The following is a 13,700-nucleotide window of genomic DNA, read 5'->3' as shown; positions in this document are numbered from 1 at the left end:
AGATGAGACCTAACACAGTACAGCAGAGGAAATTAAAGAGCATACATCATAATACCAAAATAATAAAAATGTTAATAAAGTAGGAGTCAGGACACATAGGTATGACATACAAAATAACACATTCATATTAGCTTTCTAGTTACAAATAGTTCATGAAAAAGAAGCAAAAATGAATTGTAGTAATGTCATTAAAAATTACCTTGTTTGATCCTGCTGTAGAGTGTTTGGATCTGGGATAAAAAATCGTACTCTAAAGAACAGACTACAAGGAAAACCTCCTGAAGTAAAGACACAGAGCAAGAAAAGAGTCAGTAGAGTTACAGCATACAACTAAAATGTGCTACAGTTATTGATAAATTAATGATTGAGAGAATAAAAAAGAAAACAACCAAAAATTGACTGCAAAGCTAAAGACTAATCTAACTCACCCTTCAACTGTTTTCGAATTGGTTTGTTGGGTTCCAGCCATCTCTGAGAAAATAAATAAAAAAATAGTTTACATATTATAATATATAAATAGAATTGTTCAAAGCAAATATAATTCAATATTCACCATTCAGATTCCTCTAGATTTCTTCACGTAAGTTGAATCATGACTATTATACAACTTAAATTGCAAAATGGAAAACAAACAAGAATGCAATGATTTGGAAATCTGTATAGCCATATTTTATTCACAACAGAACACACATCATGTGACTTAGGATATACACCGAGTCAGCTATATATACACCTCAAATATGATACACCTATATATACATCACATATGATACACTGTATCTGCTGTATATACTTCACATAAAATACACTGATACTGCAGTATATATCATAGGATAAAATGAGCCTCTGTTGTATATACATTGCATAGGATACACTGAGACTTCTGTATTTATCATATAGGATACACAGATTGCTATATATAACACATAGGATACACTGACACTGTGTGTATACACCACATAGACAAAAGCTGGGCAGAATAGCAGAGCACTCTAACTTTGCCCACATGGAATGTCTTGGCACTGGCCAGTGTGGACGTATGTGTGCATTCTACTAAAAAAAAAATACTTAAAAGGATGGCGGATGGAAAAGCGAGGCCCAATCATTGAGGCACTCTGAGAATCTGCCTGAAGGCCGCACCAAATAATATCATAGGTCATATACCTTTGTAGGACAGACATTTCCCACCCCTGCTCTAAAATGTTTAGATAATGCTCAGAAATGACAGTCCATTTCAAGATAAATGAGCTGCCCATGCTATAGACACTTTGGCTATGTGCACACGTTGAGTATTTGGTTGCCGACATTTCTGCACCTCTTGGCAGGAAAAACACAGCACAAAAGAAGGCACATTTTTAATGCATTTTTTTATGTGGTTTTGCCGCGTTTTTGATACTTTTTTGCATGCAATTCTTAGGCTATGTGCGCACGTGTGCGTATTGCATGCAGTTACGCTGCGTTCTGCACCGCAGCGTAACTGCATGCGTTCTGCGTCCCCAGCACAATCTATGAAGATTGTGCATGAGACGTGCGCACATGGCATATTAGAACGCAGCGATTCGGCTGCTGTCGGAAGCGTGCATTCTAAGAAGTGACATGTCGCTTCTTTCGTGCGCTTTGCATGCTGTTTATAGGGAGAGGCAGCATGCAGAGCACACGAATTCTGCAGGCACCAGGCGCTTCAGAACAGAGCTTTTCAGCTGCACTCTGAAGCGGACCTTTTGTGTGCGGTGCAGAGCACACACGTGCGCACATAGCCTTATTGCTTTCAATGGACAAAAACACAGGCAAAAATGCTGAAAGAATTGAATGCTGCAGATTATTTTCTGCACCAAATCTGCAATGAAAAAAGAATCTCAACATGTGTGTAAGCCGTGCACCGGGGTGGGCTCCTTAGGATACAGCGAAGTCACGAATGGGAAATAAACGGACCCAAAACTAGATTAACTAACAAAAGTACTTTACTACAATTTGGATATTAACACAATCAAACAGGGGAAGACACTCAGGGAAAATTCACAAACACTCAGCGAATAAGCTCAGACCCTTGTGCTATACAGCGTGGCGCCTTTTAACATGAGTCAACTACAATATATACAATATATTCCAACTGCCAACTACCTATTAATACCCTTAAACATGAAACAAAAAAATGGATGGGTGTGAAATACAAGCCGCCCGCAGTATAGCACAACAGTTTACAAACTTAAAATAAATTTACTCTAACCCCAAATTGACTATTCCCCTGCCCCAATATAAATATAGTGCCCATTAATGGAGGATCCTTTCCAAGATTCACCTTGAATAACCAAACAACTTACTATATATAATGACTGCTTAGCAAAGAGCATAAAGACATAAATAAAAAAAACAGATATATTGTTCAATACAAGTTCCCCCCTGGATGAACTCAATTCTGGCCTAAAGTCCCTGATAGGTCTTAGCAACATCCAGGTATGAGGTCATTGTGGTCCACAGAGAAGCCTCAATGGCAAATAATTAGATGTTGTAGTTGTAGAAACAATGGTCCCAAACGGTGATTGTGAAGTAAGTGTGGCCTGAAGGGGTTACAATGACTACCTAAACTAACTACAGGCCCTACCTGAGTCTCAAATATTCTGGTGCCAAACTGATGTGAGGTGCGTGCACGGTTACCCACTGCGATGGCGCAGTGGGCCTTACTTATATTACCGACCCGGGTCTGCTCTGGACAATATGTCTGAAGTACAAAGTCAGATGAGAGGCCCCTCCAACAGCTGAGCAGTACTGCTGGTCACTGTGGCTTACCTCCTTGGCAACGTCCTATCAACTTCACAAAAGCGCAAAAGCGTTCTTTCAGCAATCTTCTCCCATCTGGTAAGGATACGGATGCAGTCACGGTCAGCTCCACTCTGTCACAGCTCTGATCAAGATGATAGACTTCTAGTCGCAAATATTATCTCTTCCCTCTTCTGCACGTCCTCTGTCTCTGTACTCATTCACTGCCAACTGCCAACCGCTTCCAAGATGGCTGCTGCTCTACTTCCTGTGATGTACTTCTTTTTATCAGCCTGTGGCTCCGTCCCCATCTGAGCTACCTATTGCAGTCTTTCATCTGTGCTGAGAAACAGCGTCCTCTTATGGTTGAATAATGACATTTTTGTCCCTTATAAAGTATTATCACATCATTACTGACAGCTGCAGGTTATAACGTTACATACAATAAATACTGTTCACATTTATGAGACACAAATATATACATCTAAACTATGCTTGTGAGGTGATACAGGGGCTTGCCATGCACATCTTTAACCAGGTACATATTTCTGGCCATGAACAATGCGAGCTGTTTCACCATCTCACATGTGCACTACACTTCAGGTTTCTCATGGACTTTGCTGGCATAAGGATTTTCTTGCAGTTTTGTGACATAACTACTAAAAAATGCATTAAAAAACACAATAAAAACTTGCTGTGTGCACACAGCCTAATACAACGTCATGCCATTAGAGATGCTGGCTTTTGAACTGTGCATTGATAAAGGGCTGGATTGTCCCTCTCCTTATCAGTCTGTAAGACACAGGTGTCCGTGGTTTCTATCATTTCAGTTTTTTATTTATCTGACCACAGAACAGTTTTCCATTTTGAATTAAGGTCGTGTCACACTAAGCAACTTACCAGCGATCCCAACAACGATAGGGATCGCTGGTAAGTTGCTAGGAGGTTGCTGGTGAGCTGTCACACTGCGACGCTCCAGCGATCCCACCAGCAACCTGACCTGGCAGGGATCGCTGGAGCGTGGCTACACGAGTTGCTGGTGAGCTCACCAGCAACCAGTGTCCAGCCACACGTGCAGAGAGCAGGGAGCAGCGCACACTGAGCGCTGGCTCCTTGCTCTCCTAGTTACAGCACACATCGGGTTAATTACCCGATGTGTGCTGCAGCTAATGTGCACAGAGCAGGGAGCAGCGCACACTGCTTAGCGCTGGCTCCTTGCTCTCCTAGCTACAGCACACATCGGGTTAATTAACCCGATGTGTCCTGCAGCTACATGTGTACAGAGCAGGAGCCGGCACTGACAGTGAGAGCGGCTGAGTCTGGTATCAAAGGTAAATATCGGGTAACCAAGGACAAGGCTTCTTGGTTACCCGATGTTTACATTGGTTACCAGCCTCTGCAGAAGCCGGCTCCTGCTGCCTGCACATTTAGTTGTTGCTGTCTCGCTGTCACACACAGCGATCTGTGCTTCACAGCAGGACAGCAACAACTAAAAAATGGCCCAGGACATTCAGCAACAACCAACGACCTCACAGCAGGGGCCAGGTTGTTGCTGGATGTCACACACAGCAACATCGCTAGCAACGTCACAAAAGTTGTTCGTTAGCAGCGATGTTGCTAGCGATGTTGCTTACTGTGACGGGGCCTTTAGTCTATTTTAAATACGTTTCTGAGAAGGCAGAAATTCTGAACTATGCGGATATTTGTCTTCTTCTTCACATGATAAAGCTTTAACTTTCATTTGAGGATTTCATGGTAAACTGTGTTCACAGATAATGATTTCTGGAAGTATTCCTGAGCCCATACAGTGTTTTGCAGGTTTGAATCATAAGGATACATAAATCAAAAGCATTCAATATAGACTGTTTGACATATCGCATATAAACATGGATTTCTCCAGAAGCTCTGAATCTTTTGATGATATGAACTGTACATGTTGGAACATTCAAAGTCAATTTTATGTAAAGGAAAAAAAAAAATCAGAAATTGTTCACAATTTTAGGCCCCCTTCACATGTCTGTGTAAAAAATGCAAGTGCTGCATGGTCCGTTTTGGAAAGCCGTATGGCCATCCATGTGTGTCATCCGTGTGTCATTCGTGTGCTGCTGGGGGACACATCATTGTAACCGGTACCGGAAAAAAACGCATAATACTGAAATTAATGAGTTTTTATGTGTAAAATATGTGCAAGGCCAGAAAAATGATAGATGTTAGATAGAGAAAGATAGCTAAAGAGAGACAGAGAAAGATGAAGACATAGTTTGTACAGCTATTTTGAAAAGTTAATAAATAATTAAAGGAAAAAAATGATGGGGCCCCCCCTAATTTTCATAACCAGAACAGGTACAGCAGCAGCTGTGAGCTGCAATTCTCAGCTGTCAGCTGTAGCGTGGCTGGTTTTAAAAAATCAGCGTAGAGTCCCCCCCATTTTTTTCAAACTAGCCAAAGGTCAGCGGACAACCGGGGGTTGATGTTATCAGGCTGGAGAGCCCATGGTTATTAGGCCCTTCCCAGCCGAAAAATAGCAGCTCACAGCCACCCCAGAAGTAGTGCATCTATTAGATGCAGCAAATCTGGTGCTGTGCTCTACTTTTCGCGTTGCCCTGGTGCGGTGGCAAATGGGGTAATATATCATGTTGATACCAGCTGTGAATTGCCAGTTGGTATCAAGCCCTTGTATTAGTAATGGGTGAGAATCTATCAGACACCCCCATTACTAATCCAGTAGTTGGAAATATTTGGTTTTTTTTTTAATTTGAACAAATACCCAGTAGAGTGTGACCCGCCACAGGCACTCTTGTCATGAGTAGTGATGGGCGAACCTCCCGATGTTCGTATTCAGGAGACTCGCCCAAACGTTTTGTAAAGATTGAATTAAGGTTTTGAGATAACGCGAACTTGCGTCTGAACACCGAACTTGGACTTTACAGTTATGGGATGGGGTGGGGGGAGCTGTAAAATAAAGAATACAGTTAATAATAAACATTGTCATTATACTTACAGGTCTCGCGACACGTCCTGCAGACTCTGTCTCTCACCGCTTTTGCATCCGATCATCACTGTACCCTCCCGTCATAGCCATGTGACCAGTCACGTGTGAATGTTGTGTTACCTCGTTGGCTACAGACTGGTCACATAGTTATGACGCCATGCAAGATCCTGTATTGTCAGTGCATCTAGCCGGTACAAGGCGCTTGGACGAGCATCTCAGTACTCGATATACTCGTCGAGCGCCGTGTACCGGAGAGATGCTCCGGCACATGCTTGGCTCCCCCTCCCTGCATGTTCACGCTCTTTACAGAGTCAGCCCACATGGAGGGATTGGCTTCCCCACACTGTAATGCCACAGCTGGTGATGAATAGTGGCGCTGAGAATCAGGTAAGTTCACCGTTGCTATAGTAATCCGCTCGTTAGGTTACTATGGCAACGGTGGCAGCAGTGACATCACCACTTACCCACCCATAGCCTCTGCTCGATTACACAGCGTGGGGAGCAGCAGCGGTCTTCCTCCCCCCGTGCTGTCTGATTAAGCAGAGCTAAATCGGTGACAGAAGACAGAAGACAAGGATCGTAGAGGGGTGAGAGGGAGTAAAAAAGATGGAGTCCCTAAGTGTGTCTGTGTATTTATTTCTAATAAAGTATTTTTTCTCTGTGAGGTGTCTTTTTTTTAACCCTTTATTGGAGATTCTAAATGCCCGGCTCAAACTTGGCCTGACATTAAGAATCTCAGGTTAATACCAGCTGGTAAAACAAGGCTGGTATTAACCCCTTATTCCCCAGCGTGCCACTCGGCACCAGGGCCACTGGAAGAGTTTGATACAGCGCCAGAAGATGGCGCTTCTATGAAAAAGCCATTTTCTGGGGCAGCTGCGGACTGCAATTCGCAGCGGGTGACCCAAACAGCTTGGCGGTGGTACGCTGGGTAATAAAGGGGTTAATACCATTTTGTATTCTCAGATGGTACTAAATCCGAAATTCATTGTGTCACACCAAATTAGACATGGCCACCATGAATTTCTAGGAAACAAAAAAAAAAACAACACATTGAAAAAACATTTTTTTGGAAATAAAAAAAAAAAACATTTAGAGACTATCTTTATTATAAAAAGATCCTTAGTCTGACGTAATACACAGGGAAAGCATTGTTAACTTTGCTTCATCACTGTGCACAGACAGTGTCTATATAGAGTGAGAAGCAAAGAAATCCATGTCAGCTCTGCTACATCGCTCTATACAGTGCGATGAAGCAGGCTAACAGTGAGGGGATGATTGCACTTACGTCTCGCACTGTATCACCCCACTCTCAGGACAAGAGCTACACAGCGGCATGGAAATAAACGCAGCTGACCCGCTGCTGTCGGGAGATTGTGCGCCATTATGTGATGCGATGCAACACTCACATCACAGCACACCAGGACCTTTGATGATGTCATACTCACGTGACCAGTCTGTAGCCAATGAGGTAATACAACATTCACACATGACGGGTCACATGGGTATGGCGTCACGGAAGGTCCTTTTAGCCAAAGGTGCTTACCGGGTGGCACAGCAAAGATCAGATGGATGAAAGCGCTGGGAGACAAAGTCTGCAGGACGTGTCGCGGGACCTGTAAGTATGATCATAATGTTTTTTAATAACGTGCTTTTTTTTACAGCCCCTGGACCCAAACTGGACCCAAACTGTAACACCAGCTTCCCAGGAAAGCTTGTGTTCGCAGTCGTGTGGATGAACACCATGTGTTCGGCACAGACCCCGAACTTTACAGTTCGGGTTCGCCCATCCCTAGTCATGAGTTCAACTCAGTTCAATGCCGTGGTTTTTCGCACGAAGTATCGAGACAGCTGGCAGCAATGAGCTGTGGTGAACTCATGACATCACCACATATCACAGCAACCAGCTCTCGCGCTACTTTGTGTGTGACCAGGCATAAAGCGGCAGGAGGGTGACTAACAGACGCAAGAGAGCCCGCCCCGTGTACATAAAAAAAGATTAGCATACAAAAAGTTAAGACTTTATAAAGTATTTATTTTGGTCTCAAAGGGGGCACAATAACAACAGGAACCTTGCTAGAATGCAGCCCAGGAGCTGCAGAAGGGGAATCTTTTAGGTTTATTGCAAAATTTCTGCTGACAGGTTCCCTTTAAGTAGTGCCCCGGCTGGTGGCTACTATCTAAAAAAATATTTCCAAGAGTGAAGCTTCTGAATGCCGCTTCTAATTGCTGATGAGAAGTCACTGAGCAAACTATGGTGTGCAGCTTGGACATGCTGATCCTGTATATATCAGAGACACCCATCTGCATCATCACATATGTCACTGATTAAACGTTTAGGTTGCAGCCAGCGGTCAGGGCACTACTGAAGGGCTCATAGCATAATTCTGGACTCTTTAGGGGCATTTTAGGACTGGAGTGAACTTTGCTTCACAGTCTTTAAACAAGATAAGTGAATCTACGGACTCATACACTCACAGGTTGGCATACCTACTATATGTTTTTAGTAGCAACCAGAAATTCATATAGCATAACATACGAGATGAGTGAGAAACACAAGAAAAATCAAGTTAATAAAACAATATTTCTCTCCCAATAATTTGTGAAAAATAGTCCTATTCAATATTGAAATGCCAAAAAAATTGAGTAAACAAATGTGAGAGGGTGAGAGTATATCAGTAACGTTTGTCCACTGTGAACTGCTGCAAAACACTTATGTACTGTTCATTGTATGCATTATTACAGACCAGCCACAAGAGGCCGGCCAATGCTTTGCATCTGCATTCGACTGTTTGGTACTATAGCAACAACTCAACTGACGACTTTACTGGACTTTGAGGGCTGAGGAGGCGGTGTGTGTGAGCTTCAGGGAAAGCGAGAGGTGTGCGGAACGGAAAGAAGCCGCTGCAGAAACAATTAAATGAATTGGGAGAAGCTTTGTGTTGGAGTTTAGCGAGGAGGACTGTGACACACATTTTTTGGTGTTTTTATATGTTTTTAGTGTAGTCTATTAATCATATGAGGTCTTAAATATTTGGATACACTGTTAAATACGTGGGAGTAAAATATTTTTCCACTTTTATCACAATGCTCAAGTAACATTTATTTATGTATTTACTTTATACTGGGAGTCATTTTGATTGTAACTGAATGTTTGTGTATATATCGTTTAATCTTGTTGAAAAAAAAACAACAGTTTTTAATTGGCTTACTGACTCTCTGAAGAAGCTCAGCCAGTGGCTGAATTGAGGTCCAACATGGCAAACACTTTGCTGCCATGCTAGCCAATAGATACCTGCAATCGTGTTGCAGGGGGGCCATTGGGAGCACAAGTGACTCGCCCGCCCCAGGGCCGGGGGCACTCGGAACCGGGCCGGACTAGTCCGGGGATGTCAGCAGTGGCGGGGGTCCGGCTCCGTGACCCTGGCGGTGTCTTTAAATAATGAAGGGGGAGATGGTGATGGGAGTTGTAGTTAATGTTTAGTAAAATTCGTGACGCCACCTGTGGATTGAGGCTTTGGAGCCGCGGCTGCTGGACGGGACCCCCGGGGCTGGTGTTGTGGCAGCTGAGGTGTTTCTTGCTCCCCAGAGGTGGAGCGGGTACCCCGGGGCAGCCGTTGGTAAAGTCTATGGTGGATGTAGATGAGGTGCAGGACAAAGCAGATGACACAGGGCTTGCAGTTAAGATGTTTTTACTCACTGTTCAATCCAACACTGCAGCTGACCCGTGGTATGCCCGGATTCACTGTTGTGGGCCTCCGCCGATTCCGAATAGTTCAAGGGTCAGTACCGGTGCACCCCTCAATGTGTCCTTCCCTGGCCGTCTCACTAGTGCCGACCTTCACTAGACTGTCCTGTGCCTCCGCCACCGAGCCTGTCCAAAGGGTGGCTGACCTCGGTCTTCTTATTGCTCGTCCTTGCAGGTGATGGGTGGAAGGTTGTGGCCTCGGGTGCCTGAAGCAACCTCCAGGGCTGTTGGATTGCTAAAGGAAATGTTTCTCTTCTTTAGCCTTGGGTCCGTCCCCGTTATTGCGACCAGATTCCTCCACCCCGGAGTTCTTGGTGGAACAAGTCCACGGAGGCCTCCCGCACATCTGTGGCACTCTGGAATCCCTTCAATCATTGTTACCTGGGCCTAGCAAGACCCCAGGATCTTCACCTAAAACCTCCTGTTGGCTAGACTCCTCACTGACCAGATCTTCCTGTCAACTGTCACTTCTCTGACAGACTGCCTCACACTAACTGAACTCCCCCTAACTGGTCCCAACCAGTTCTCCTCACCCGTTCACTTTTCAAAATCTAGCTCCGCCCACTTTTTCTACTGATCTACTGACTTCTCCTACACTCCCCCCTGCCAGGCTCCACCTCTTCAGGCCAGTGAATGGGACTTAAGGCTCCATAACCAGGTATACTGGTCGCTGCTTCTCAGCATTAATGGAGTACCTGCCTTAAACCCTGACCCAGTGTGTGTCCTAACAATTGGTGTGTGCAGGTTTTGTTTGTGAACCGGTAGATGACCCCCCTTCTTACATAGAATGGGATACCACACCTCTGGCTGAGGTGCAGTACCTCTGTGGTGACAAAAGCCTCATGGGCGCCACACAAGAATCATCAACCACTCCCCTTAAACGCTGCTATCCAAAATTGAAATGGATAACAGAAGAGATTGGAGCTCAGTTCTGGCCATTGCTGTTAAGACACAGATACCAGCTATGTAACATATCGGCATCTACTGCATATGGAGCTCTCTTAGCTCCTGAGCCCTCTCCACACGTGAACTACCCCAGCAATCAATGACATGCCTAAGTGTAATTTTCCATTAAGATGTTAATACTTAAAGGGTTATTCCCATGTTCATAGATTGATCTTGTCAAATAGTAAGCAACTTTGCAATTTACTGCTTAATATAATTTGCAACTGATTGTTAGATATTAACACTTTTCTTCACAGCATGTTGCCTAGGTGACCGACCACTGCTACTGTCTAGCTTGTAAGCAGTGCATAGAAGCTGGTGGGATTAGAAGTTAGCAGCACACTCCAGTGTTCATGAACTACTTTAAAGCAGTGCTTAAAAGCTCAGTACAAAACTTGTAAACACTGTGCATGTTCCGCTGTCGAACAGCGGTGGTCAGTATCCAAAGCAACAAGCTGTAAACAAAAATGTAGTCAATCAAATACAATCAGTGAATTGCAAAATTGCTAATATCTACAGGCACTTCACAACAATACCCATTTATAAAGATGAGAATAAACATTAAATTCCTAGATATCGCACCACCTAATTTTGCTTTCACGTCTTAAATATGGTGTAGGAAACGTCTGGGTATTGCCCTGGCAAAACTTATATTGGCAAGTGAGAAAGAGGAAATAATTTTCCGTCCTGTGATGGACGTAACTTTGCTTCATTGTTGAGAAATGTGGCTGAATGAATGGCCAAAACAAGCTATTATTTTTAACTTTGCACTGGGGTCTAGCCTGTCCTGACAGTCCTTTTACACAAGCCACTCTCAAAAATATCTACTTACCCAAACCTGACTGGAATATGTAGAGAAAGTTTATGCTCTCACTGTCCTGGACGCAGCGAGACCTGCCCTGCGGGGACGCGAGTCTCCTCCGCAGGTGAACGCAGGAGACTGCAGCTGCTTGAACCCACGATCAGGGTTCACTGCGCTGCGGTCTCTCGCTTCTGTTCTCCCAACAGAGGACACATGCGAATCCACAGCAAACAAATGACATACTGCAGTCTGGAAAGACGCACCACAGGTCAGTGTTTGCTGCGGAAAAAACAAGCACAGTGGGCACGGGATTTCTAGAAATCCATCCACTATGCTTGTACTGCACAACACAGCGTTTTGGACGCAGCGAAAAGACGTTACATCCAAAACGCTGCAAATACTGATCATGGGCACACACCCTTATGGGTACTGTGTGTGCAAATGCAGGGGCTGTATGCTCCTATCTGTTCAGCTGCACACATCTTGGGGTATATTCTGTGACACAGGGGTAGTCCCTTGACTCCAACAATCTGCAGGCATATCAAGTGTCTCTTCTGGATTTTTCATATATAGCAAAATTTTGCTACTCTTTAAAGTTGAAAACAAAATTTCATTGAAATGCATTGTTTTACAGGACTTATGCAAAAGGTTATGCAAGTTTTATGTTAAATGGGGTCTTTTCAGCTAGTATCAGCACCAACTTCACTAAAACGCATGTAGCTACATGCATCTATGTAGCTACTTTGAAAAATCCAATGGGAATTCTTCTCAGAAAAGGAGAGGCTGTTATAGTAGCAAATGAAGGACAATATTCATATTAATTGTAATGCCTATGACTTTGCATCAAAATGTTTAAGAATCACATATAGATATAATGCTCAAGTATTCACATACTTGTGGTCAAATAATAACAGTAAGAATACCAATCACTGTAAAACTTAAGTCTATTTATGCATTTAATTTGGGTTACTTGAACTTTGCTCTTGGGAAAACCCTTTTATTTCAATCACTAGACCTCGGAATAATAATAAAAATTTCCACACTTGGGTGTGTCTTAAATATTTTTTCCTGTGCCGAGAAAATCTTCATAGAATCATAGAATGGTAGAGTTGCAAGGGACCACAAGGGCCATCGGGTCCAACCCCCTGAAAGTGCAGGTTTTCCTAAATCATCCCAGCTGTATATTTATCCAGTTCCCACTTGAAGATTTCCATTAATGGAGCGCTCAGCACCTCCTGTGGTAGCCTGTTCCACTCCCTAACTGCCCTCACTGTCAGAAAGTTTTGCCTAATATCTAATCTGAATCTCCTTCCCTTAAGTTTCTTCCCATTGCTTCTTGAACTTTCTTGTGCTAATGAGAATAAGGTAGTTCCCCTTCTACTGTGACTACCTTTCCAAAAGTTACTGACCACTATTAAGTCTCCTCTCAGCCTTCTCTTTTGCAAACTAAACATTCCTAGTTTTTTTAGCCGGTCTTCATAGGACATGGTTTGCAGACCTTCTACCATCTTGGTTGTTCTTCTCTGTACTTGCTCCAATATATCGATGTCTTTCTTGAATTGTGTCACCCAGAACTGTACATAGTATTCCAGGTGGGGTCTGACCAGGCACAGTATAGGGGAATAATTACCTCTCTTGATGTAGATTCAATGCTTGTCTTGATACATCCTAGAAATTTGCTGGCTTTTTTAGCTGCAGCACCGCACTGTTGGCTCATGTTGAATCTGGAATCTACTATTATGCACAAGTCATTTTCCCCTGTGGCATTGCATAGTTCTATTCCTCCCATACTAATTATGCTTTTTACTTTTCTTCTACCCAGATGTAGGACTTTACAATTGTCCCTGTTAAACACACTTCTGTTAGTCTGGGCCCATTGTTTGAGTGTGTCAAGATCTTTTTGAATACGCTCTTTTTAGTTTCTACAAGGGCCTGCTGAAAGTCTTTGGCTTTACCCAGAAAAAAATGAGATAGGATGGTGAAACTTTACATTTATTCCACATACTTTCCACTGATAAGAACACAATTCTTACAAATTGGTATTTCAAGTTCTGTAAGCCTGGCAAAAAGAAAGATTTTGGTTGTGCCAAATGGTGTGAAATTTGGTACCCTTGAAGTGTTTCTTCAGGTTTGCAAACAGATGATAGTTGGAGGGAGCTAGAGCTGGTAAATAGTTGGTGGTCAACCAGCTGGAAGCCCAGCTCTGCCAGTTTTGCCATGGTCATTTGTGCAGTGTGAGCGGGGACGTTGTCTTGCAGGAACAAGATTCCTTTGGACAGCTTGCCGCACCTTCTGGCCTTTAGCGCTGCCTTCATTTGTCCAAAAGTTCAATGTAATACCTTCATTGTTGGTGGAATGCTTTTGAAGGTAGTCCACTAGCAGCACGCCCTCCTTATGCCAGAACACAGACGCCGTCACCTTAGTGGCTGATTTTTGCACCGTGAACTTCTTTGGAA

The 13,700-nt window shown here is 43.6% G+C and overlaps 1 protein-coding gene across 1 annotated transcript in view; it reads right to left on the bottom strand.

Annotated features, from left to right (window-relative positions):
- The window catches only part of PTPN3 (protein tyrosine phosphatase non-receptor type 3), a 421,949-nt gene that overhangs the window by 251,745 nt on the left and 156,504 nt on the right, over window positions 1–13,700 (bottom strand). Inside the window, exons 4-5 of the mRNA XM_075314923.1 lie at window positions 429–471; window positions 200–278 (exon numbers count right to left, since the gene is read on the bottom strand). Of these exons, the coding sequence (XP_075171038.1) occupies window positions 200–278; window positions 429–471 (122 nt within the window). The remainder of the gene's footprint in view (window positions 1–199; window positions 279–428; window positions 472–13,700) is intronic.

This window comes from Anomaloglossus baeobatrachus, chromosome 6 (genome assembly GCF_048569485.1).
Source record: "Anomaloglossus baeobatrachus isolate aAnoBae1 chromosome 6, aAnoBae1.hap1, whole genome shotgun sequence".
In the NCBI taxonomy this organism is placed as follows: Eukaryota; Metazoa; Chordata; class Amphibia; order Anura; family Aromobatidae; genus Anomaloglossus; species Anomaloglossus baeobatrachus.
This window is presented reverse-complemented; position numbering and strand designations above follow the sequence as displayed.